Raw genomic sequence first — 27,814 nt, forward strand, 5'->3', positions numbered from 1 at the left:
ATACACCCTGGACAGAGTACCAGTGCATCGCAGGGAACACCATAGGTGTAAAAATAAAGATGGACTAAACCACCCAAAACTCAATGAAAGCAGTAATCATCACTTTCATATGATATGTTTAGGTACAGGACACGGTGTAAAGGAAAACATAAGGTCTCCAGGCAATCAAATGTATTTTAAAATGTAAATTGGTCAGATTTGACCAAAACACGACAGGTAGGTTAAGATAGAACATTAGTGTGGTTCATTTTCAATGCCTAGCTGGTTATTTGTGATGGTGAAGGTAAAGAACCGTAGAGATAACTAAGGCTCTGCTCATGGTTAGTTAATATGCAGGGGACAGAGATTTTTCTTCAAAGTCACTTTTTTGAAAAAGAGTTCATAGAGGGTTTGAAAAGTTGCTAAACAAAGCAGCAAAGTTGTGAGGTTAGAAACACAGGAAACTAATTGCCTTCTGGCTGATTGGTCAGAAATCTCAAAGTATCAACTGTTGTATTTTTGTGTACAGAAAAACATTGTAGTGATCATATAAAACAATAAGGAAAACCAGTTTTTTTTTAAGCTCAGAAAAAGTGTAGGCACCACTTAAACTATAGAACTAAAGTACATTATCTTGTCCGATCAGGAATAAAATGAAATTAAATATACGAGGAATAAAAATCAGGGACTAATGCATTGGATGCTTCAACAATTTTCAACAATTTTCCCTCAAGAAAAGTTGACAGTGATGACAAGTGGCACAAAGTTATTGGTTCTGAAAGTAAGCAATCACTTGATCTTGCGTAATATTCCAACGCTGCACACTCAGCGTTCCCAATGTGAGGAGGAATAGAAACAATATTTTGTCTCATAACATTACGACGTCTCATCACTTATGCAACTCCGTTCTGTGTCCAACTCCCAGGGTGGCACTGTAATAAGAAATGACTGTTTACCTTTCATTACTGTCAAATGAAAGGTTAAAACAAAGGAGGGAGGCAGAATGGACAGTCACTGAGGTCAAAGCTGAGAGAAGAAGAAGACGATAAAAGATTTATATATATATATATATATGAAAAAGACATTTCCTTTAATAACATTTTTAACATCACAGCTGGATCTTGGTATCGTTTTGATTGACAATGCAGTACACACTTTAAATGTTGACATTTAGTTGATTATTTAATTGCTATACATCAATGTACTGTATATAAAGATATGATAAAAGGGCACAAATGGTGTAGCAGCAAAAAAGTCATTTTACCTCCAGACATATAATGCAGGTGTAAGCTTATAGCTAGTTACTAGCTACTAGCTGCTAGTATGAGAATACACACACACACTTCTAACGTATACACAACGTAATGGACAAAGTCAGACAGACATTAAAGATTACGAAATACTAAACAGTAACAATAGACAATACTAAGACACTGGAGGATGGAACAGGGCAACCTTGTCAGTATAATGTGCACTGTCCAGATACAAAGCACACAGATGTTCATACAGGTTAGGGAGAGCAGAATGAAAGTTTTAGAAATGACACTATGTTCATTTATTGTTAAAGTGAGTCACAAGAAACAGCTAAAGTATTAGCAGAGCACCAAAACATTTCTGAAGTGGAATGTCAAATAAACCTGCTTTAGTGGTACAAATGTGGTACAACTACCCTGAATAGCGGCTGCTGCCATCAGCTGGTCCCCGCCACAAGCTCACAGAGGCATCTGGGATCTCAGCTGTCGGCTGCTCTGAGCGGCAGATAACCACGACTTGCCATACAGACTGCAAAATGAATTGCGTCTGTTCTCTCCACCTTGGATAAGCTTTTCTTAGGTTTACATGAGATGTATCCCATCGAATCTCACCCTCCCTCTGAAACCAGTTCATGTGATAGACACAGGGATCTGCGAGGACGCAAAGTGAACCTCCGTAAGTCCGGTCCGCCCGAGTATGTTTGAGCCTTTGGACTGTTGCTTCTCCATGTTGGTCTTAATTTTTCCTCTTGCTTTGCCGTGTAACCGTTGTGCCTAACGCCTTGATGGAAACTTCTCCTGCTGGAATTTCCGCCATTGCACTTTACTAAGGAGGAGGAGAATGCGGTTCAACTTTAATCAAACAGCCAATAGTAACCCCAAAACAGCTGATGAAGCACTCTATTTGTAAAAATATCTCTGATTGGCTGAAAGGTCACGTCACACTCCTTGATTTCTAAAGCTCTTATATAGAGCCAAGAGAAGGTGCAGAGGTCTCGTTTCCTATCAGAACACTTTGAAAATATGCTCAAAGGTGATTATGGATCTTTGACCAAATTAAGCCAACATACATACTGCAGCTATAACTGTGTAGGGAAAACACAAAATCTGGCAACCCCAGTCCCGTTAGAGTCGAAGAAGTCACTGAGCACATCATCAACAGCGGTGCTTTAAGTGGGCCGGTATTCAAAGGTGCCATCACTTTTTACCCAACAGCATACCGGGACTTTTTGCTAGCATACGGTGCATACCGGAAGTTTTTATTGCCAACCTTCCCTAAACTTCCCAAACTTCATCATTATTCAGGGCCATGGCTCAGTAAAATAAACCTGCCAGACAAAAGAGGTGAAAAGGGAGCTGTGGTTTAGCACAAAAAAAGCTCATTCAGCCATCTCACAAAGACAAACACAATGGCCCAGTGCACATAGGCTGTGTGCACCGTGCCACCGTGTTTGTATCAGCTGTCTGCACTGTGCGCCAGAGTTTGACACACTCATTGTCGAACTGTTCTCTTTGTGCGAAGCAGGTTATGTTGTGTATTGCAGTGAGTGCAGTGTGAGGTGTTGGTGTGGACACCTGGGGTCTGGCCTGGCATAAACCTGTTTATGCAGGTGAACACTATATTGTGTCTTACATCTCAGGCAGGGTCTGGTGCAGATTGCAAACACCTCCGCCATCGAGCAAAGTCTGCTTTCTAATCCCTTATCGTAGCTCATGGTGTTCTTCAACTGGCCTGTGCTGAAAAATCACTACACAACTCCTGATTTTTAGGGACACGCCTACAACAGTGCACGTCGCAAAACATTACTCTGAGAAATCAGGTGTTGTGATCAAAACTTAGTGCAAAGCAGAACTTTAAGTCACCAAAATAGGGTATGTGTGTATGGCTGGTCAATACATTGAGTTTTAAAGACATTCAGATCAAGATAAGATAAGATAATAATACTAAAGTGGCATAGGTTTGTGAGTTTGGGGAAAACAGAGGCCAGGCCAATACTGAGAAGGAAATTACACAAGTAAACTATAACAGTAATACACAAGCTTATTGAGACCAATATCATTATTATTCGAAATATTATAAGAAAATATATAATGAAAATAAAATGTTAATCTTTAACTTAAAGACAAGCAATGTGAAATTAACAGTAAATATATAATGTGTTGACTTGTATATAAACTGTAAGTATATTAAATAAACACATGTGCTTCATATACACATTTATGTTTTTATTTAGGCTGTTTTATAATTTAGGAATTAGGGCTGGGTGATATATCGAGATTCAAGATGTATCGAGTTTTCTATTTTGGCGACATAGAAAACAATAATATTTCATATATCATTTGAAACAAAATACTAGTTTTAGGAGTTGCCGCTTTTACTTCTCAGGACAACATGTAAAGCTCAGTTAGATGATTAATGAGTGTCACATATTGTGCAGCTGTTTGTTAATAAATGTCCCTGTGTAGCATTTAGCATCAGCAAATTTAACCCAGAATTGTCTTTCTGATCAGACTTTATTTAATAAAATTATCTAGATTTATATCATATTTCACCATTTAGAGAAAATATATTAATATATGAGTTTTGGTCCACATGGCCCAGCTCTAGTAGGAATGTTCACAGCATTTCAATGTTAATAAAGGTCGACCTACCAGATTCTAATCACATAACTGTATCGAGTAAGTTGTTGACAAGTGGGTATTTTAGATTTCTTGTACACCTATCTTAAAATATAAGGGATACTGGAGCTTGGTTGGGCGGGTGGGACGGCTCGTAGTGGGCGCCTGAAAATTTCCCTTGTTTTCAAATCCAAAACTTGACAGGTATGCCCCAAACTTTCTGAACAACGTCACGGTCGGTCACCTATTGAACAGAATACTTCAGCCTCCATAGACTTCTCTCAGAAAAATGCATTTTCAAAAGGAAATCCTCAATCATACCCTCCAGAAAAGTAATTAATAATGATTAAAAACAAATACAAACTGTGATATGTATGTCTGTGTGTTGCTGCAGAATGAAGAACAACTAGGTGTGTGAGTGTTTTCATGTGTGCTTGCTCGTTGCCATGACGACAGTTTGTGTGACTGCTTTGTGCCGTTGCCCTGTCACTGACAGTTGCACCTATATTGGTTCTTCTTCCTATGTTTTCCAAAGGAAACACTATAACAAACCCAGCAGAAATGTCATTAATAACAACTTCAAAATAACCCATAATCACACGATCCCACAACCGGCGCTAATGCGCTACATAAACACAGCTGATGCCGCTCTGTGCTCAGGGGCGGCATGTCACCGTTAAGGATGTATAATGTGTGAAGATAGATAGAATATATGAGCAGGTAAAACATAAAGCAGTCAGGTGTGCGGTTCTGGTTGATTATGTGAACAGTATGAGGAAGAGAGAGAAGTTAAATAAATTAATGACGTGGGAGTAAATACAGAAGGGAGTGAGGAAATGTTTTTGTGTGCTGACAGAGCAGTTCTGAAAATGGATGGATGGATGGATGGATATTTGTGTGTGTGCTGCCTGCTGGAGTGCTGGGTTGTGAGTGTGTGCGCTTGCCTATTACAGTGGCGACAGTGTGTGTGAATGCTGTGCCGCCGCTGTCGTGTCACTGATGGAGTTGCTCCATTACAATTGCACTTCAATGTAATGTCCTATATTTGGTCCTGGTTTGCTTTCTCACATGATTAAAAACCACACCATGATTTGCTCGAGGCAAACCGAGACCCACATTTTACAAAGGACCAGATTTTGCTTGTTTGCTTCGCACCAGTCTTCCGCAAAAAGACCGGACAATCCGAGGAAGCGAAGCATTGTGCAGATCAAAGAGGTATGTGTGAAATCACCCTTATTCAAGGCAACCCAGTAAGTGTACAGTGTTAGTTTCATCTTTAGCTTGTCAACTAGATTGCAGATTGGGAAGCATTTTTCTGTCTGAGCCCGGCGCAAACCCGACAGAGCAATTACAGAACCCGATTTGAGTACAAATTGTAGTCCAACAGGCCCGACACAGTTATAATCTTTTTTTCTCATACTAATGACATATTTACATTTGTTTGTGTGGAAAGCCCGCTTTCATTAAAGCGACCGTGTAACTTTTGACCACTAAGAGCGCTAGACCTGTAACTTTCCAATCAAGCGCCCCTAGTGGCCACAAACGCCGCAGCACTGTCGCAAAAATCAACAAACAGTCAGTCGGGCCAGCCTCCCTTGTCTTTTGATTGTGTATGCAGACAGTAGTTGACCTGTTGGTTGACAAGAGGTCATCGACTTACTATTAAAGAAAAGTAAAGTTAGTTTTATGTAAGTAGGAATCTGTCGCTTGCGCAAAATGCCTGAAGGTGCGTTCACACCGAAAACCCCATCATTAGGCACAGGAAACAAGCGCACGTTGACACACGCGCACAATGTCCGCTCTGTATTTGTATTGTGTAAAGAAAGTCTACATGTTGTCGAGCAGCGGCTCTGTGCGTGTCTTGCCAGGTCTCGTCTGTAATGGCCGGGAGAAGTCTACCGGTGCGTGTTAGTGACTCTTTTTGGAGCAATACCTGCGCAATATCCACTAGATCCAGGCAAAAGGGATGCTGTGCAGGAATATATTCAACATATTAAAATAAACAACGAAGGGGACATTACAACTATCCATTGTAGACATTGTTTCAGTTGTGTTTTCAGCTTTGGGAACGGAAAGAACACGACTCCCCCAGCCAAACTCTTGGGGTACCTGGTATCCGACTTGCACAAGCCATGAGCACACTGCTTCACCATTGTGGCTGCTCTGAGCATGTCGGACCTTGTTTATATAGTAACGGTTGCTCGGACGTATGATTGCACAATGACTGTTAGTGGGCAGGGTTTTGTGAAAGGTCAATTGCAGAGTCCGAATGTTTGCAGCTCAATTTTGATGTTCTCATACTAATGGACTGTACTGTTCACACTTTATGTCCCTACACAATACTTCAGGGTCTTGTTTCTGCTGGAACGTTCATCATTTAACTTTTACTATCAAGGGTACCTGAATGCGTCTGACTTCAGATGAGCAGCCAACAGTAATGCCAAAAACCGCTCATGGAGCACGTGTTTGTAGAAAGAACTCTGATTGGCTTACGTCCAGATTCTAGGAGCGTCACGCTCCTGGATTTCTAAATGTCTTTTTACAGAGCCAGGAGAAGGAGATGAGATTCACTGTCCACTCAGAACACTTTGAATACAATATGCTCAAAGATGATTATGGATTTTTGACCAAATGATGCCAAAAAAAAGTTACAAATTGCAGCTTTAAAGTATCTTCCCTAAGAACAGCACAGCAAGGACTGGGATGGAACAGGATTCATTGGATGAATTACTAACACCTTCTCAACAAAATGTCGATAAAAGTGATAAATTAACCAGTTTGTTAACTTTTTGGGTCACAAATCTGATAGGTGGGGTGCTTGGGTGAAGGGTGGGATCTTTTGAAGTCAGTGTAAGATGCCACTTGGCTCTTGTACAGTCAAGCCCATTGGTCTTATCTGGCCAACATCTAAACATTACTGTTCATTACGAACGATTTCTTTTCAACAGATGCACTGTTGAGTCCTGATCTCAAGATCAACTTCTCATTTATTTCAGTTTTGTACCCTTTTTAGAGTTAAATCTAGCGGGGAAATTAATATATTTTCATTTTATTTATTTTATTACATTCTTTTTGTTTATGTTGGTAACAATCATCCATTGCTTTCAACAGAGTAACCCACAGCTCTACAAACATGGAGGCCATCCTCCCCACTATCATGAGGCAAGACCAGCTGCTTTTACAAAGGTTAATGTAATAATGTTATAACGTATGACTGAGAAACTTCATATACATAATTTATCAGATATAAAATCAGCTCCACAGTACAAAAATCTATTTAATCCCAACACTCAGTGAAGATTCAGATGGAATCTTCTGTATGTATTTTGCTTCCCTTTGGTCAGTATTTCTGCTCATGTTTAGAAAAAAAAACAATAGAGGACAGAGTAGCTCAGATTTACCTACAGCATTTGGATTGTGAGAGTCGTAGACAAAACAGTATTAGAATATTTTCAAAATTACAATCTCTTCTTTGGTAATATTTTTTCGTTTTTTTGGGGGGGGGGTTTGTTACCTCATGGCTATCGATGCTGTTGTCATATGTTGTTCACTCTGAGCTTTAACAAAGTAGGCCTACACACTCTTTAAACACAGCAAAAGACAAGGTCAAAAATCTAAAACTTCAAAAATATATTATTAAATGGCTTAAATACTTGAATACTGTTGCCTTCTGCTCAAAATATGGTGACAGCGACAAAAAAAAATTGCGGCATAGCGTATTATTATGAATAAGCCTCAACTTAGTGTTACGCGGATCTACCTTTCAAATTGAGGATTCAGAAAAAATGAGTACTTGAGTGTTTACATGGTAAATGCATTTTATGATATATTCTTACGAGGTATTGTGAAACAATTTATTCTATTATTTTATGCGTTCCAGAGTGGTTTCTTGATTTCTTTTGTGCTGCTTTGAACAACTTACTTTCATGCTTTTTGTTTTTAACAAAAATATGCTTTAGATTAAACAAATTCACACTGGGAAAAGTCCCCTGCTGCCCTTGTTAAAGATGGAGGACACGACCACTGCACTAACTTGAGTTGTATAAAATGGTAAGACTAATAAGAAGGGATTTGTTAGGATTAGGGTTGGGAGAAATGGAAAGGATATAGGCTTAGGGCTAAGGGTTACTGTCAGGGAAATAGCTACTAATTGAAATGTATCTGTTTAAAATTCCTTCCAAGCACAAAAATAAGTTGTTCCTATAGTAGCAGGAAAAATATGACCAGATCATATTGGCATGCACGGAACAATTGATTGAATTATTCACGTGAGATTGGGTTGCTCAGGACTATAACAGCTTGATATTTTCCATAGGGATATAATGTAAATACTCTACTTACTAACTTGGACAAAAGCTTTGGTAAACCATCTCCTGTTCTGCTCTGGACTTGCACTCATTCATAAATCCCGCTCATTCCTGTTCAGGGTGGCGGGGGTCTGCTGGTACCTATCTCCAGTACTCAAAGGGCGCTAGGTGGGGGGTTCACCCGAGACAGGGCAGTCCATCACAGGGCAAACATAGATGGACAGACAACTACTCACACTCCCATTCACTCCTAAGGAAAATCTGGATTGACCTAACTGTGTACTCACAGCACTAATTCCGTTCTTCCCTTCAGATTGCCCACAATGTCTGAAACAAAATGAAATAATTCTCAACACACGTCTTATTGCTGAATGTGTTGTCGTCTTAGAAAGAGGTCTGAAACACAATAGACAGTAACAATAATTCTCTAAAAACCTTTCCTTAACATGTAATAATAAAGAGGTAGTGATTGAAGCTTTGATTGACAGCAGCCTGAACAGTGAAAGCACAGAAAAAAATAATCTCATCTCACGAGAATATAAATACAGAGGTTATCACAGCAGAATAAAGTTTTGCTGCTCCACATAAATAATTCAGACTCTAGACAGTGCGCTGTCTGCACGACTATATTTCAGTATAAGCAGGACCTCTAAAATCCTGCTGGAGAGTCGCTCATGAGTCATGGAGTTTCAAAGCTGCTTCTAGTAGAGCTGAACATTCTTAGTATGATTTATCACGGCACACAGACTCTGAATAGATGTCAAAAACGGGTTTGAAATCCTCCACCTGCACACAGAGCCCAGGCTTTAGCCAGTCACACAGACAAGCTGCCTGAGACTTCATCCTGTCTGACACAGTCACAGTTCAAATCCCCCTTCCCACCCAGAAGCCAGACAGTTATGAACCTATGTGGACTTAATCCGTGGATCCGGACATAATATAAACAAACCATGTTCCTGATGAATACCCCTCCTTCCATCATGGCTCTAACATGCAACAACAGCAGACGTGTTTTCCTTTCACTGCACTGGGATGACTATTTGATTGTTTTCTGTGTGCTGCCACACTGATAGTTTAAATTACACATTATAATGAATGTAGCCTCCGCTTGTGAAGCGTCTCTGTTTAAACCCAATACATGGTGAGTATCAGTTCAACGGCCACCCAATGTGACTCTTTATGCAGGAGGTATAAAGAAAACAAAAAGAAACATTTGATAAGATTGGATATCTTTTCAAATGCTTAAACAAACTTATTGCAGAATATAAAAGATAGACATGAAATAAAACATTTAATGAGGACTGGGCAGTAAATGGAAAGTGAAAGGCCTGACATAATTTCACATTTGACCTGGCACAAACAAACACGCATTGCTACATTGCTTCAATTTTACGTAGTGTGTCTAAATATAGATGTGTGTGTGTCTGCAGTTTGGGGTGCCATCTGAGCTCCCGGTATTATAAGTGAGAATGTTTGTGTGTGAAGAGGTGGACGGCCGCCAGGCCTCATTATTGTCATTCTCCTCACTGCCTGAATGAGAGGCAAAGCGGCTCCTTTCAAGCGAGGAGCTTAGGAAAGATGAAGACAAAGGGTTGAAATTAAACAAATGCTGGAAAGCGGGTTGGAGAGCCAGCCTGTGGTCAGACGCTCTGAATGAGAGGGAAGGGCTGCAGGGATAACCCATTTGTGTCTTTCAGAGGGGAGACCACACAGGGACCCTCCACCCAGCTCAGCTATAGCTCCTGACACACTGGGGTGCCAGTTCATCCACATGTCCAATGTTCCTCTGGTGTTACTCAGGGTGTGCATGCCAACCAATAGCCGTCCGTTTTGAAATACTCTTCACAAACCCTGACCCTGATTTAACCTTGGAATTGGTCTTTATCCATGCACTGTTTCCTTGTGAACTAATAATCACATCTTTTGATCAAGTGTTTGAGATAAGCCCACTGCCTTTCTTCCAAAATCAGTGGTGTTTCCACTGCTTTTGGGGTTTAGCTTGGAACCCCAACCAGAATCAGAATTTCTCACGGCTTTTGCTGTTATCTTCCATGTACAGCATGTGTTTGCACTGGCAGAGGCAACAAGGATGATGGAAACTTGTACACATTTTGGCAGTGATGATACATTTTAGCTTGACTTAAGCTCTTCTACCATGGGTTTCCTGACTGTTTCAGCAAATATCTCCTTTAGTTAGATGTAGTGGATGGTCCTGGATGTCCGTGTCCTAATGGTCCATGGTGTAGATGCTGACAATGGAATGGAAAGGGTTGAGTGGGGAGAAGAAGGAACTGAGCGGATGTTTCAAGTCCTAGTGGGCTCACACCTGAGAACAACAAGCACAATACATATAGTTCATTAAAACAGTATTTTAGGGGTCTAAGACATAAGAGCTGAATGGTATGAATTGGTCCTGTGCACAGTTTAAATTATATGTAAACACTTTGCATATGAATGTACATTGTTGACAATTCAACTCAAAGGTGCTACAATTAGTCTGAGTTCTATGGAGGTCTTGGTTCCAAAAGCAGAATTTGAACCATAGCATGCTCTACATGCTGAATAATTATTAAACAAAATGTGGCACTATCATTTCTATTATAGATGTGTAACATCTAGTATCTAGATAGAAATGCAAAAAATGTATAATACTCATTTTTATGTTTAGGAGGATGTCACTAAAGAACATTTGTAAAAGATGGATGGGTAGATTTGACTCCAACTCAAATAAATTCAAAGATTTAGTCCCAAATTTTGAGCAGCGCAGCCCCCCCAGTTGAGTAATTATTCAAGGTGTGAATAGAAAGTGTGTTCTCCTTGGAAGAGAGGTGGGGTGTTCTTGCACAGCCCACCTCATTCAGCTGGATCAAACTTCCTATTTATTCAGAGCTGTGGTACAGTAAGATAAATGCGCCTGACTGAAGAGGCAGAAAGGAAGCGGGTTTTCCCACCAAGAGCTCATTCAACCATCTCGCAAGGACAACAACCATGGCCCTACATGCCGGTCGGTTGCACCAGGGTTGCGTGCAGCTGGTGCGAGGGCTGGCACTCATGCTGTCCTCTAAGAGCACGAGTGCTCCAACTCAGGCTGTCCTCCAACAGGACTGCACTGCAAAATCTGTACACCATGCCTGATTTCAGGACAGGCCTACAACAGTGCAGGGAGCAAAACGCTACTCTGAGAAATCAGGCGCTGTAATCAAGACACAGAGCAAAGCTGTGCTTTAGGTCATGGAAATGGGGGTCTTACAGTTTAGCTACAATTACAACTTGTAATTTTATTTTATTGGGAAATGTGCTATAAGCATGTTTCCCCATTTACTCCCCTGGCCATGTGTTTAGGATTATTCTAGTTTGCATTTTATGATTTAGCATCGTGTGGACTGACTTGCAGCGGTGAAGGTTGAGTCTCTGGCCTCTCCGGTGGCAGCTTCCAGCTCTGACAATACAGATGCAGTGACACGAAGTTGCATCCAGCTTCCACTTCCTCCCTCTGCAGGGGCGGCATGGGGGTGTTGTGGAGAACGTGGAACTGGTGGGAGGAGGTGATGGAGGAGAGGGAGGAGTGGCTGTGCCTGCAGGAGTTATGGAATGGTGGGTTCTGGGCAGGAGAGAAGAAAATAATTAGCATAGTTAGCCTTAAGTTTGAAGTTAGGTTAAAATCTATGGTCACAGTCAGCAGGACTGTTGGACTGTTGACCTTGTGTGCCCCTTTTAGCCCCATTTATACTTAGTTTTTATAGTGATGACCCAGTGGTTAAGGAAGCGGGCTTGTAATTGGAGGGTCACTGGTTCGAATCTCAGCTGGGCCATCACTGTGGGATGTTGATCAGCTCCTTGATCAGGGCGACCGTGGCTCAGGTGGTAGAGGGTTGTCTTCTGATAGAGAGGTTGGGGGTTCGATCCCAGTACCTGACTATGTGTCGAAGTGTCCTTGGGCAAGACACTGAACCCTAAGTTGCTCCCAGTGGTCGACTAGCGCCTTGCATGGCAGTCCTGTCCCACTGGTGTGTGAATGTGAGAGTGATTGGGTGAATGAGCTGATATGTAAAGCGCTTTGAGACTGTTTCAGTGTGGGGATAAAGTGCTATATAAAATCAAGTCCATTTACCATTTACCATTTAGCAAATATGTAATAAACACGTGTCTACAAACATTACATTGGTGACAAACAGTTAGAAAGCAAAAGGCTCAACTCAGTTTGTGAGGGATTGCACAATCTGAGATGAGGCTCAGCATGTTGCTGCCTCACCTCGCCTCCAGCAGAGGAAATTTTACAAATTCAGCAATTTTTATCATAAAAATTATTGAAAAGTTTTGGAATCATACAGAAAATACATTTATTTCACAGTTCAGTAGAAAAAATCTTTATATTTAATGTATTTGATCATTAATACTTTTTTCTGCCTCACCTGTCTCCCCTGACTGCACGTCTCTGACCTGAACTATGGTGACATCTAGGCTTTACACGATCAAGATTTTTGGGCCGATCACCAATCAGTGAGTTAAAAAAATGATCACCGATCCGATCAAATGAATTCAGGTTGTTTTTTAGGTACCGACCAAATTCCCTTGGTACTACCTGATACAGATTCACTGAAAATCAGACGGTACCATGTTTCGGGACCTAAACGCAGCTTTATGACTGTGAGGGAGTGGAAGAGTTGAAGAACTTCTATACAGGACCTGAACATAACATTACACGCACAGGAGCGTCATGGCTCCGCTTTTCAGAAAGCAATGCTGACCGAGCACTGGACCACACTGGAACTATGTGAAACCTTCATCAGCATTAGCAGAGCAAAGACATATTTCCTGACTGTGCATTGCAAAACCCGCTGTTGCTTATAGTTTGTATTCACAGGTGCAGAGCAGAGCTGGGGCGCATACACACATGCACGCACACACACAACCTTCTGTATCCACATCACCCTGAAACGGACAGAAGTAACCGGTCCATCGTAGCGATGGACCAGGAAATGGCTAGACAGACGTGGGCAGTATGGTCCGTCAATTTTAAAGCGGACCTACGGTGTTCGCACATGCGTGCCCTGTGTGAGAGTTTGAGGTAAGCCAGTTCGTGGCACTGCTTCAACAGTGAGATACACTCACGAGGAACGACCAGGATTTCAAACATGATTTTCTTACAACCATACGATTGCTGATCGTGAGGTGTTAATCGCTTCTCGTGACCCCATGTATACGACACGATGCATGACACACAATTTAGCAGAGACTTGGCCCGATCCCAAAAATAGACACACGAGTCAAAAATCAATTAAGCCAGACGTCATCTATCACACCACCATCCGTTTTGTCACCTGTGCTCCCTTCCGTACCCACAACTGCGATCTGTACTCTCCAGTTAACTGGGCTTCTCTTCACTCATGCAGATTGAATCACTGGTATCAATTCATTTATAAAACCATCACCGGAAAAAACGCTGTTTATCTCTGCTCTCTGCTCAGCAACCATAACAGTGGCCGCAATCTACGCTCAAGTAATCACATTAACCTTGTTCGTCCTAAAATCCCGCTCCTCCATTGGCTGTTCATCATTTCAATTTGCTGCCCCTAATGATTGGAACCAGTTAAAACAGAAACTAAAACTCAGTTCTTTCATCCCGACATCTTCCTTCACAAATTTGCAGTGAACTTGTCTGTGACCGTTGTTCCTGCTACAAGCCATTCATTTGTGTCATTATGTAATTATGGATGGGCATGTTGATGTGTCTCTACACTATTTTTGATCTGTTTCTGTGTTTTAAATGCATTTTAACTGTTTTTATGTTTCATGTGTAATCCCACTGCCTCCGGCCCAGGACGTAACTGGAAATGAGAACTGGTTCTTAACTGACCTTATCTGGTAAAATAAAGGTAAAAATAAATAAAGCTTGATTCAAACAGCACTAACCCTGCACTACATGAAATACTGTGATATCATTAGAAGTCAAAGGCTTGTATCCACTGTCGCACCATCCCTTGAACTGGTTCTATTAATCAGATTGACAAAAAGGAGTGAACAAAGGGAAGCACAGGACTTGTATGAATGTTTCTGTTTCTCTCTGAAACAATCTCACAGTTTGAGTGTGGGAGAAGTGTGACTAAAGTGGAATACTGTCTCCCCACCGGGAGACAAAATGTCTCCTTCTTGTGTCATCTGTTTGCTGTCAATTTCATGTGAAGACTTTAGTTTCTTCTCTGCTTGCCCAGAGTCTTCCCGGGAAGCCCGCTTTAATGAAGTAACCTAATGAACCAGAGAGAGGCAATCTTTGTTCATGTCCCGCTGACCACGCCTGCCATTGGCATCGATGAGGGGTGGCATTTGGGAGCAAATTACACAGATTTCACCCTTGCCAGAGTCTGAATAGGGCCTGGTCTGAGTGATGGATGGTTGCTGAGGTAGATCACACCCTAATGGTCACCTCTGGCCTCAGAGGCTTAGAAATGATTGACAGCAACATGGAGGAGAAGCCGATAAAAAACAGCAGTGAGGAAAAAAGGTGCATTGGGGATTATTCTCTATACCTCAGGCAAATAGTCAATCACAAGGCCTGATTGTTTCTCGTGATCACAACGCTGATAATATTAATGTCAGTATTTAACTACTGAATGGATCCTTTGTGATAACAGCAGGGTTTATCACTAAATTGCAGGTTTGGTGTGTGAAAGTGTTTATGACCTTGACAGCTGTGACTGTAAAACAAATTGGCCTTCAGTATTAATGAGGACAAGATAACCCAGTTACCTTCTATTCCAAGCTCTCACACTGAGCCTGGGAGTATCAGTGTGGAGACAGCTCTAAGAGTTTAAAATTTGAACGTGTGTAAACTTACATGGCTGAGGCGCCTTCTGCCATCCTGTGCCTCTGCTTTTTCCTGTCTTTTCTCACAGATTGGAGAGAGGGTCTATAAAATCAAAGACAAGCAAAGTTACACACTAAGTCACAGCATTGATTTAATCAATTTCAGTCAACTTTATATTTAACCCAGGACATTGACAGGTCAATAAGTAATGATAATACGAGCAATTCCAGTAAAGAGGGAATGTAAACATCTGTTCATTTGATTGGTCTGAACTTCTTAAATAAAACACTCTGAAGAAACTTTGTTAACACTACTTGAAGTTTTATACATAAAGGCTTACATTATTATGACATGTCATTAGCATGACTAAGGTGTCATGAAGGCTGTCATTAAGTGTTTGTTTGTTCCCTTAACCCTAACCCCACTAGATCCCTCCACCTAACCCAAAAAAATGCCAACATAGCTTCAAAAGTGTCATAATTTAGCGAATGACACTTAATGATAGCTTAATGACAGCCTTTATTCATGCTAATGATAGATAATCGCAGCTTAATGTCAGCCTTCAAGTAAACTTCAAGCAAAGTGTTACCAAAACTTTTAAGGACCTTGATTCATTTTAAACAAATGGCAATTTACAATTGTTAGATGCTAACCAAACCAGTCTTTCATGTTTCAGTTTGCATCATGCACTAATCCATCTGAATATGATAAATGTTAATAATCCAGCTCTGCAAAAAACATGAAACATCACTCTGCTCTTTATTTAGAGATATTAATTCCATTCAGTGTTTCACCCTGGAATTCAAATTTATTTTCACAATTATGTTCTATGTATGTAGGTTGATCATTGGACTAACATCAGGATCATTTAAGCCTTGTTTATAAGTGCCTTAAATCTATCTGTTGTTGTGTGCCATGTGTATAATTTAGTTCTCGTTTTGTTTCTAGTAAATTATCAAAATATACCACGAATATAACACAAAGCTGGATAAACATATGGGAAATCTCTCCGGCTTAACCTAACCAAACATTCCCAATCCCAGAGCAACTGTACTGGTTGTCAACACATGTGTGCGCTCACATAAAAGGGGTGGAGTTTTCAGCATCTGACCATTCACAAACATGGAGGAACCGTGAAGAGCAGCATACGTTACGTATTATGGAGGAATAGACAATTATAATTACTTTTTTTTTTTACCTCGTCTGCCCATGCTGTCAAAGGTCAACACTACATGTAGTGCAATCTTTTCACAACAGCGATACATGTTTTGTTATTGCAATCAAATAAATAAATTAATTTTAGTGCATAATTGTGACCATCACCAGCCCTCCCTAAGGAAGGGTAAAAAACACTTAAGGTAGGACAATGGAAGCGGTGCGGACGAGTTGACTGTTTTAAGGTGAGAGTGAGATGTGATGTTATAGTTGTGCATATTGTGCTTATTGTGTTGTGTAATCAGTTCAGCCAGTCTGGTGACAAGTGTGGAGAACTTGAAGCGGGTGACACAGCACCCAGCTTAAGTAAAATGGTAGTGGCCGTGAACAGAGGGAAGGAGTGTGTGGTAATACCTAAAACTGGTATTTGGGATCAACGTGTCTAAGGTTAAGCCCAGTACGAGCTTATCCCACAGCCCAAGGCCAGTGCATCCATGACCAATGTGTGTGCAAGAGTCACTTCTGCGACAAATATAGTTTCAAAGATGAAAAATTAAAGTCCATAATCCAGCCCTAAAGCAACACTGTTAACAATATTAATTCATCATCGGACAATAAACGGACAGCGCTCTGATCAATCACTTTCACTTTATTACAACACAGATGTATTTCTATTCACTTACGGGTCTATTCTCCAGTCTGGACTTACCGCTTTTTTACGCGCCTGCAGTTACGCCCCTCTCTCCTGCGCATATTCTCCGGTCCAGGCTCCTGACATGCCCACCAGGCGTAAATCAACCAAAACCACGTAGTCTGTGAATGAAGGCGATCTGAAGCCAGGGAGGAGGACTGGGCCATAATGTCATTTTTTTTGAGCTGACTAGAAATCATGAAGTTTTCCCAATGCTTGTAAATCGGTGAAAATTACAAAACTCACTTTTAATTTGAAATGCCTGCATTGAGACACAATGCAACAGGTTGATTTGTTCAGATTACTGATCAGATTATTGCAGGGTGAGGATTGGATCTGTCCAGTGTCTCAGAACTGTTAAAAAGTGATTATTATATTATATATTAGTAAAGTATGAATTTTTAGTATTTCTAACAGCTTTGTTATACGATTTTAACTGTTCACAGACGATTTGTTGGATAATTATTGTTTTGTTTTTCCTCCACCTTCTTTTTGCCACCCTGCATCTTCTTTTCAGCCTGTTCAGTTCCTCGTCTCTCCATGGAGGTTTACTTTTGTTATGAATCTTTTTTGTAGTGGGGCCATAGAATCCAGACAGGACTGAAGTTAACTGTTCAAATCATCCACAATAAAATCACAAGGGCAGGTAAAACAAGCAGTGGATATTTGTTTACAACCACCTTAAAGTTTGTAGCCACTTCAGATGTGATGTAACCCCTCCTCACTGTTCTCCCACTGGATGAATGTTAGAAAACACACAGTAGTTGTCAGAGACAGCCAAGTCAACCACAGAGGACACACACGTGGACAGGCTGTGGGTGATGACCAGGTCCAGAGTGTGTCCCCTGTTGTGAGTCAGCTGCATGACATGCTGGGTTAAAAAAAGTGTAAAAAGTCCCTTGTTAAAGAATCTAAAAGATTATATACATGTAAAGTACAATTACCAATTAAATCAAGATCAAATTTATATTGTAGTTGAGCAGACAGCGGTCTGTTACTGCCAGTGTTGACCGGCTGTCTGAGTGGGTGTGTCTTAGTGCGTCAGGAGTAACCCCCATAATCAAGGCATTTTTAAAATGTCCCTCCTAGTGGCAGGTCAGCAGAAAACATAGGTTTAGTTACTCTTTAAGCACATGGGGAGAATAGTGTGCAGCCAAAAACAGCGCTGCTGCACTACTTTTCTGACTTACGCGCATGGGAGAATAAAGCCCATAGCGTGGCTATATTTCTCACTCACTTCCACAGAAGTAAGCGCAAAGTTTGGCGCTGATGACTCCAGTGAACCCTGTGAATGGCAGGCTGCTTTCATACTGCTCAGTAAGCATACATCATGACAGTATCTGTAGTTTATAGTCTATATTGTCTTACAGGGCCTTCGCCACTTTGTGTATAGCAGCGCAATATGTTCTTGCTGAGGCGATCACCGTCACCAATGCGTGCATGTGTCAGCCTTCATCAGTAGACAAATGTAGGTCAGATGTTTCCATCAGATGGAAACCTATCTTTCCTATAGGATTTCATCGGGTAAATCCATCCATACATACTCTCTCTCCACAGCTGTCAGATACACGCACCAACCGGAATCTTCTCAGGATGGGCAGGTCATTTTCCAAGAGAACAGATTAGTCAGGAGGCGGTGCTTTCATGCTCATATCTTATCCAAAACAAAACCTACTCCCCTCTCTACTCCCCTTTCCCAACCAGGTTAGCCATTTAGCGTATGTTACCATAGTGATTTACACAGGTTAACCAGCATCTTAGTACCTGACACACAGAATAAATCCCAGAAGAGGAAATCCAGCTTCGTAGTACATGCCCCCAGTGTTGGCTCTACCTCAGCTGGATAATTTAGGTTATTCACTGTCTGTGGTCAGTGGCGGCTGATGAAAAATATTCTAGGGGGGGCTGTGACATATCAAGTTAAAAGTCCGTTTCAGTAACCATCCCAATTAAACTGAACAGAAACAGCAGGATATCAGTGATGTGTGAAATAATAATAATTTAATGCCAATATTAATAACGAGGAATTTTTGCACTAAACATAAACAACATTACAACCAAAATGTTGGCAATAAATCATTTTTACCTTTTTATATACAGTTGAGCACATGGAACAGTGCATTAGAGGTAAATCGGTCAACTTTATACAAAAAAAAATCTGGTCATGGGAATAAATGTGTGTATACAGACAAACAGTACTCCTCTGTTGAAGAGTACTTTGTATGATAATGAAATAGGCCTGGACAAAAATGATGGTACCCTTAAATCACCTGACTGCAGCAAATATTAAGTTAGGATTAATTTAAGGGTACCAATATATTTGTGTGTGTGTGTGTGTGTGTGTGTGTGTGTGTGTGTGTGTGTGTGTGTGTGTGTGTGTGTGTGTGTGTGTGTGTCTTATTTGTACTGAAATTGTGCCCTTCTGTTCTTCTGTATGACAAAGCGCTCAATGACCTTTGTATTGAATGTTTCTAACTAGTTTTTTCTTCATGGAGAGCATGGCCAGGGCTTTCAGGCAATCCTCAGGTGTTCCTCAGGAAAGTTTTGATTCTCTTTAAAGTAGAGAAGCATCTTTCTGATTCTGCTGTTGGCATGGGTGTGGTGATGGGAATCTTTAGAAGACGTACAGTCTGGAATAGAGTCAGTGCACCACTTGCAGGTCTTGAACTCATCGTACTCATAGATGAGGGATAGCTCTGTTCTCAGCATGGCTTTGTTTAACATGGGGTAGGCCTCCATGGTGGTTTGCAGTGTTGCATCTGGGAACTGTGCAGTGTGTTGCACAAACAATTCTCCATGTTGCAGAGTGGCACTGATGTTGTGGTTGATAAATAAGAACCAGTCTTTGGCATGGCTCAGAATGGTATTGCATACCTATGACATGATACATAAATAATAATAAAAAAGGTAAGTACACATAGTAAACCTTACCATAGTAAATAATGTCATCAGTATTCTCTTACAAGATGAGATCAGTGTCTGCCTTCCTTAGTAGCTGCACACTTATTAGAATATAGCATAATAAAAACAAATGTGTCACTCTTATTATTACACAGGAAATGAGGACGACAGACAGAGAAATATAGCATATAGTAATTTTACATATCAAAAAATTAAAAGGTAGGTAAGGTAAAAACACCTACTGGGTGTCTTGTAAACAGGACTGCTGCTGCACAGATGTGCTGTTCCTCTTTCAGAGAAGGAATGGAGTCCCTAATCAGAAACACAGGTTAGCATCCACAATCACTCTTTCAAAAACTAACATACTGGAGACATTTATTACAATAATGAGAAATAATTATTCACCTGCATGCTGTTTTTGAACATCTGGATGACTCCTGTGATGTAGACAAAGTCGATGTTCCTCTTCTGCAGCTGATTAAATAGCATGTCCACATGTGGCAGGATCTTGTGAAACAAGGCCAGCAGAAAGCAAAAATCTTCTTGGTCCAGCATTCTCACAAAGCCCCCTGTCTCTCTGGCAGTGATTGGATCAAAGCCACCAGAGTCTCTGATCGATTGGAAACAATTGATGAGGTCATCCTTGTGTTCAAACGCTGTGTTAACAACACGGCTATGAATGTTCCATCTGGTTGCTGAAGTCTGTGAGCCAAAATTTGGTCAAGCACAGTGGTTCATTTGAATGACCCTAACCCTAACCAAATCGACTAGGCCCCTAAGCAAGGGTTGTCTCAGGATTCCGTCATCATGGCAGCGCAAAGCCAGCTCAAACGCCCCGCGGAATTTAATACTATAATCAATTATCTTCGACAAAATATGACGGTTCCTGTCCACCTCTTCCTTGTGCTTTCTCACACCAAGCCTGTGACCCTCATCCCTCATGTTAGCTCTGCCTGGCATCTTTAGCTTGACCGTGTTCTCCATATGTGCCCTCGTACTCTCGTGTGGCTTTATCTTCTCAGATAAATGCTTCATATCCCTTACTCCTGAATCAGTCCATGCCATATCTGTCCAAGCCATTTTGAAGAGCAAACACGGGAAGCAATACAAATTATATACATGACTGCATCCAGCCATCCACGCCTTCCTGCTCTACCAATTACGAGAGAAACTTCTTGTATAAATTTTACCTTTCTCGCTGGTTTGTTGGCATATGTTGATATTTGGCTGATTTGGGCCTCGCTATTTTATCCATAGTTTTTCTGCCAATGTTCTCCTCTCAAATAGATTTTCAAGAAGCAACCGTATAGTTTCACTGCAGCGCTCCACGGCATCCATCTTTGTCGTTGACATCACTGTAATCACATCAACGTGGTTTCAACGTTCTTCTTCTTCTTTTTTTCTTGAAGACTAGACGCATCAAAGGCGCATTGCTGCCCCCCACAGGTCCCTTCCGTATTTCTCCACAGGCTCATTTGGCTTGGTCTGTGAGCGATATGTTCATCGCCCATTGAGCATCAGATTCAACAACAACGCTGAAATTCCTGAATTTCCTGTTATGTTGAATCTCTTGTCAGTGATTGGCTGCTCTGCCACACGGTTTGGGCGATTTCTCTATCGCCCAAGGAAGTCGTCAGCAGCCATGAGCAGGAAGTTGGAGGAAACCATTTCCCCCGAAAATTATAATTTATACTTTGCATGACTTGTCATTGCAAATTTAAACACACATGGTGCTCAAAATAATTGATTAGTGTATTTAAAAAATATTTATTTAAAAAAAGAAAAAGAAAAAATACTAGGGGTTGGGGGGTGTGTTCGAAATCACATACTAAAGTACTACTCATACTAAGTCTGACGTCAAAATGAGTATGTAGTGCATTCCAATTAGATAGTATGGAAAGTACATGGGAAATGGATGTATACCCGGATGTACACTATATTGGGACGTTTTTAAAGTTTGCACTGGGCACAATAGTCATACTTAACCACCCCATGATGCTTTGCGAGCAGAATGTAAAATCGTTCTGGGACGATTTCAGCTTCAAGCTAAAAGTCAAACATTCCCTTTTCAAAACAAAAGCATCGCTTCTTGTCCTCCATTCGTTTTTAATGCTTTTGTAAATAGGGCTCTTGTTTTGAAGTTCGTTCTTTAAAAAAATCTCCAAAATGTCGTTATGAAATGTGTTTGCAAATTTTATGGATAAAATAAGAACATGTTGATATTCTACTTTCTGAACACTTTCTCACTTAAAATGCTTCAGAACTTTCAAAGGTGGAGAATCAATAGAGATATTTAGCCTCAGTGTGCTTCATGTTGTTGTCGTTGTAGGTCCGAAATGCATTTTGGGAAACTTTGAAGTATACTTCAGTGGGAACGGTCACCATCCTAATCATCCCAACCATACTAATATTATATAGTTGACAGTATGTACTCATTGAGTTTGTAGTGTATAGTGTGACATTTGAAACACAGCCCCAGTCTTGTCACTGTGTGAGAGTTGGCTCCTGTGTTTGGTCTCTCTGGGTTTGTCAGACCATTGTGAATCCCACTCTGGATCCTGGCTGTCTGTATCTAACCCCTTAATTAGTCCACAGTTTATAAACAGGGTATGATTTTTTTCTTTTTGATGATTTTTATCAGTCATTTGTTATTACTTTGGTCGTTGGGTTTGATTTAGACTTAATTCAAACTGAACTTTGTGAAACAATGTCTTTTTTCTTGGCTTTTGCACATTGGGTCCTCTTTACTCCTCAATCCCAAGCCTTCATCATATATAGTTGGTTTTGTGGTTATTCAACTATCTTTCAATGTTAAGCTTGTTTTCTTAACACTTCTATTTTTCATCCCAAAAACCTGTTATATATGAATATGTGATTTAACAGCAACTCCAATCTGCCTCTCATTTCAATGACCATCTGCTGCACTTAATTCTTAACAATTCTGGTAATAATGTGTACCAGCTTAACCTGGACATCATTCACAGATTTTATACTTTTATACTGCTGCTACTGCTGTTGTTGTGGATTTGAGGCTTTATTTCACATGCACAGATTTTGCGCCTCCACTTAGGTCTGTGAGAGAGAGCACATGGCAGGGTAGATAATATCATCTCTATGGTGACAACAGGAAGCTGGCTGTCCCAGGGGGTCTGGGAGAAAGTCACACAGATACTAAAACACACACACACACACACACACACACACAGGAATCTTGTATTTAAGTCCTAACAGGAAACCGTGGAACATTGGAGATGCATTAGAGTGATTGCACAAATGAAGAGACACACAAACATCCAGCAGTAAATAAGAACATTGCGTGATATTGAAAGGGAAAACAGCAAAGTTACTCCATTTATATACACAAATTAACCATTATTACTGTAACTATGATGCTGTGTTGTTGTTTTTGAGGAGTAACTAACTTCTGTGTACAGTATCATGTTCTCACTGAACATGCATAGATGAACTGAAGGTCCTTAGATTCAACAATGGCCTGTGTGTGGGTGTGTGAAACTGTGTGAAAGTGTGTACTTTCTCTAGTCTTGCACAAGTTGAACCTCCTTCTACCCTAATAAAGCTGAGAAAGGCTTTTTGCCCCTAGCAACCAATAAACCATTAAGTGGGAATAAAATATAAAATGATGGTTTTAAATCATCTCTAGTTTACCAAAGAATTATTAGAATTTCAGCTTTTGGTAAAAACTGCCCATGACAGGGAGTTTGAAACAAAGTAAGGGTGAAGCGTAACTTCTTCTGGCTAACTACGTTGCTTTGATCCTGACTGAAACATGTCTCTGGCTAATGACCACACATTAGTAGCACAGTACATAATCATTGCAGAGGTCAGACAGAGGATGAGAGGCGGTGGTTTGATAGTATCAGTAGAAAAAACCTCACAAACAGTAACACAGACAGATTTGTATCACCTTGTTGTTGGTGTTGACTGGAATTGTTGTTTCAATCTGTGCATAAAAAAAATGTTCAATGAATAACAGAAACACTGACACATCTGCATCCATGCACTGTGTGTGTGTGTGTGTGTGTGTGTGTGTGTGTGTGTGTGTGTGTGTGTGTGTGTGTGTGTGTGTGTGTGTGTGTGTGTGTGTGTGTGTGTGTGTGTGTGTGTGTGTGTGTGTGTGTGTGTGTGTGTTTATTACCTGCACTCACAGCGGCTGTGTTCGATGAAGGGCAGCTCCATGAGTTCATGTTTCATGAAGGACGTTCTCATCAGCTGCACCAACACAAAAAAAAGAAAGGACACCTATTCAACATTTATCATTGCGTGTCTGTGTGTATATGTGTGCGTGTGTGTACCTCCATAGTGAGTGTGTGTGTATGGGATGGTACACACTCAAGGGCCTCGTCAGCACAACAGCCTCCACATCGTCTGACCGACACACAGGACGGGACAAAAAGATGGTGCGTTTCCCCCGGCAGCTCCCGCCAAACCTCCACCAACATGTCCCGAGGCTCACAGCCGCTCCGCGAGTAAACCTCCAACCATCGACGCACTGCTAGTGAGATGAAAATAAATCAATGGATAATATTTTTTACTTCTGTGTCTTTAGATCTGCAAAATTAGATTTTCAAAAGTAAAAGGTGGTGCTTACCCTCTCGACCTTCTCTGGATTTTGGGGGATCTGCTGGTCGCCAATGAGCGAGCTGAAAAGGAAAAAAAATCAAACTTCAGGGAAAAAAAACTTGAGGCGGCCTGTACTACGAAGCTGGGTTTACATATCAGTGATATGTCTCCGTTAGCTGGGTTGACTTACCCAGACGTTCGCAATCTCAAACCATCTACACTATGAAGCCGGTTATCAACACGTTAACTTGTTAACTTAACCCATGGTTTTTCCATCTGGATCAGTGCGCGCTCATATAAAAAGGGGTTGTGTTTGCTAGGGTGGTTCTCGAAATAAAATTTCACCAAATTTTGCCAGATTGCTTTTTGCCTTGTTCCAATTGATGTTGTAAGCATCTGTACCAAAAAAGTCAATTGCTGCACATTTAGGGGAGGCACGCTTTTTTCACAATGTAGACATTTTTTCTGTTTTCAGGAATAGTATTTGAACAGTTCTAATGTTCCTACTCATTTAGTATAAATACAGGGAGAAACTTTTCATGACCATACTTACCTTTATATCGTTCAAATTTTGGATATTTGTGAAAGTTGTGCATCCTTTGGTTAAACAATAAAAATACAGAAAAAAAAGTGTGTCACCCTTTACTGACGTTATATTGGCAAATATTTTGGTACAAAATGTCAATAGGAATAAGGAAAAATGCGATCTAGCAAAATTTTGAAAACTTTTACTTCGAGCATCATATTGTGAATCACCGCAGCATCTGACAAATCGCAATCATGGAGAAACCCTGCAGAGAAAATATGAAAGATTAAAATCCATAATTATGGCCAAAAGCAAAACTGTTGCCACAGGAAATGAAAGGAGAGAACGCTGGGCCTAAAAAATTGCTGACTGTCAATGCGTAAATTAGTGGGATTACTCAACATTAAATCTTTGGCCAACAAACGGACAGCATTCTGATCAGTCCGTTTTACTTTATTACAGATGTTTGGGGCAGAGCTTCCTCAGTGCCCTTTCTTCCACAGTCCATCTGATGTAAATCTATACCTTTCATATTGGATAAATGTTCAAATTCAAATACTTGGTCATCTCTAATCCAGAATTTAGCCTGCTCCGGAGCAGGTTAGCCATTTAGCATCAGTTTAGTTACCATGGTGATTTGCCCACGTAAGAAATGGACCAGTGTTGTAGTACAGAAAAACTAGGGTTAAGCCTGAAGTTACCTCAATAAGAGAAATTCTAGCTTCATGGTAGAGGGGGCTAATTTAATAATATGGGGCAAAACCGTTTTATTATCTGTACGACACGTTTTGCAGAGAACAAACATGATTTGGGTGTTCATAATTACCAAAGAATACATTCAGAAAAGGTGACGTTAACCATGTGTTTTGGTAAAAGCTTAGGCTTGAAACCTCTCTGAATGCTGAACGTTTGGATGAGTTGGGGTCACAGATCAGATGTCTTTGTGTGATCATGGGTCAAAGGGTAAAAAGAGGCTGGATTCAAATCACAACCAGAAAGTCAGCAGGCTAAATCACAATGTGCCTTGCACGTGAGAGACACAATCTAGGGATTTGCTTTAGGATCAGTGGGAAATACAAAACAAATAGCAATAGACAATTTTTTGGTTTGTGCAACCAATCTCTAAAAGTGGGAATGGAATGTTCAGAAACTCATATGAGGTTGTATTTGTGTTTAGATTGAGGTAGTCGTCCCACACCCAGATTTTAATGTTATGCAGAGATTCATTTATTACATTTGCTTAGCTGGAAAATATTATTGGTTTCAAAAGAATGTACGAGGTGGACAGTAGATGCTGTTGTGTTGCACTATGTCCCTACAGAATCTTGTGCCCAAAAGTATTTAATATGTGGCTAATTTTCTCAAATATTGCAATAAGATTTGTTGATTTGAATACTTTAATTACTGCAGAAAATTTAAAAATATTAGAAAACATGTTATTTATAGCATAACATTTTGCACTCAAAAGCCCTATTTTGTCTTTTTCCTACTCCTTTAGAAACTTTTACAATTTCCAACAAATATACACAGTAAATGATACATTTTAAGAAAAACATTTGATTGTAGCAACATAAGACATCATGTCTGTCATAAGGTTAACCCAGAGCAACCGACTGACTTGTAAGCATTGAACATTCTGCACGAAGACCTAAAGCAAAACACCTGAGATATTATTGTGGCCAATGGAATAGCAAGTCCAACAAAGTATAAAAGAAACTGTATAAAAGAAAACAGTCCAAAGTCAATGCTTAACAACATTGACTTTGGGATTTTCTGTATTCTTAATCACTATATTTATTAAATCTGCTAAACAGAAAAAGAAATAATTCCCATTAAACACTGTTCAAAATTATAGAGCTTTGAAGTGCTGTCCATGTGAAGAAAAGAAAAGAAACAGGCAGTACAGTACATTTCCTGCACAGGTGAGTGTTGTGATCATACTTTGCCTCCATGTGGGTGAGAACTGTTGGATTATTGAACATAATATGCAACCACTACCTTTGCCCTGAGGCCTCTTGCCTGATTATGGCATTTCAAACACTTTCAGTTGCTCAAACTTGGTTACTTTTAAAATGTTTCTTTCATACTGAAATCACAGATGGCTTTCAGGGTTTTTGTTGTCATAAAGTCTAATTCAAATGTTGTATAATTCCTTTAGGTTTACACAGGTGGTGTGTGTATGTGGGGTGTGTGTGTGTGTGTGGACAAAGTCTATGCTACTGTGTGAGAGAGGCCTTGGTCCACACACGCGTATGCACACACGTGTACACACACAGTGGCAGCGTAAAGTATTCTTCCCATCTGAACAGGCCTTGTTGGTTTACCTTCAGTCTAACCTCCCAGAGGAACACTGGTTCAGATTCACATTATCATCAGAACATACACAAACCATCAGTGTGAGGAAGCATCATCTCCACATGATCTCTCCACACTGTGCTACATCGTGGCAGGAAGCAGAGGACGATATCCAATGAAAAACAAGAGACTTCAAGTTTGTGTGCTTCCTGCTGCTGTGTTATACCATGTGGTGTCTAGAATGATGAATCAGTAGGACATACAAAGTGCAGCAGCGCTGAGGCCAGGCTGAGTCTCACACCGCTTCAGACAACCACCTGACCCTGATACATGTCTCCAGACATAAATAAAAAAAGGAGCACGCGCAGGTTTCTCCTAAAGCTACCGTCAAAGAGGAGCCCACATCATGTGACACATCTGTCATATAAATGACTTTAGCATTGTGCATCAATTACATTATGCTTCTTAAACTTAGTAATGCAACATTTTAATACTGCACTGGTAATATGCTGTGTCCCAATCCGATATTGATATCGGATATCGGTCCGATATTAGCCTGAAAACAAATATCGGATTCAAATTTCTGGATTTTTTTTTTTTTCCAATTCATTTTTTGTTTATCTTATTCAATTGTAGAATACTGTAGATATTATGTTGAAGGTTAAATTTTATGAAACCAATTGGTTAATAATAAATGGGTCC

General features: G+C 40.5%; 1 protein-coding gene and 1 long non-coding RNA gene across 4 annotated transcripts in view; both read right to left on the bottom strand.

The window, feature by feature from the left end:
- Positions 1-3,963: 3,963 nt before the first annotated feature.
- Positions 3,964-27,814, bottom strand: part of vegfba (vascular endothelial growth factor Ba) — a 30,263-nt gene continuing 6,412 nt past the window's right edge. The window contains exons 2-8 of one of the 3 annotated variants that reach the window (XM_028459211.1): positions 24,320-24,371; positions 24,024-24,220; positions 23,867-23,940; positions 23,636-23,671; positions 14,994-15,065; positions 11,547-11,759; positions 3,964-10,484 (exon numbers count right to left, since the gene is read on the bottom strand). In XM_028459211.1, the coding sequence (XP_028315012.1) occupies positions 10,463-10,484; positions 11,547-11,759; positions 14,994-15,065; positions 23,636-23,671; positions 23,867-23,940; positions 24,024-24,220; positions 24,320-24,371 (666 nt within the window). In that variant the 3' untranslated portion in view covers positions 3,964-10,462. Of the gene's footprint in view, positions 10,485-11,546; positions 11,760-14,993; positions 15,066-23,635; positions 23,672-23,866; positions 23,941-24,023; positions 24,224-24,319; positions 24,372-27,814 lie in introns of all 3 variants that reach the window. The other 2 variants (XM_028459210.1, XM_028459212.1) reach the window with 2 other exon arrangements.
- LOC114470865 (uncharacterized) lies at positions 18,977-23,622 on the bottom strand. Its single transcript, XR_003674923.1, has 3 exons — positions 20,116-23,622; positions 19,953-20,022; positions 18,977-19,683 (listed from the first exon to the last, which is right to left on the bottom strand). It is a non-coding gene; the product is annotated as an uncharacterized LOC114470865 (long non-coding RNA).

Source organism: Gouania willdenowi, chromosome 10 (genome assembly GCF_900634775.1).
Source record: "Gouania willdenowi chromosome 10, fGouWil2.1, whole genome shotgun sequence".
Lineage (NCBI taxonomy): Eukaryota > Metazoa > Chordata > Actinopteri > Blenniiformes > Gobiesocidae > Gouania > Gouania willdenowi.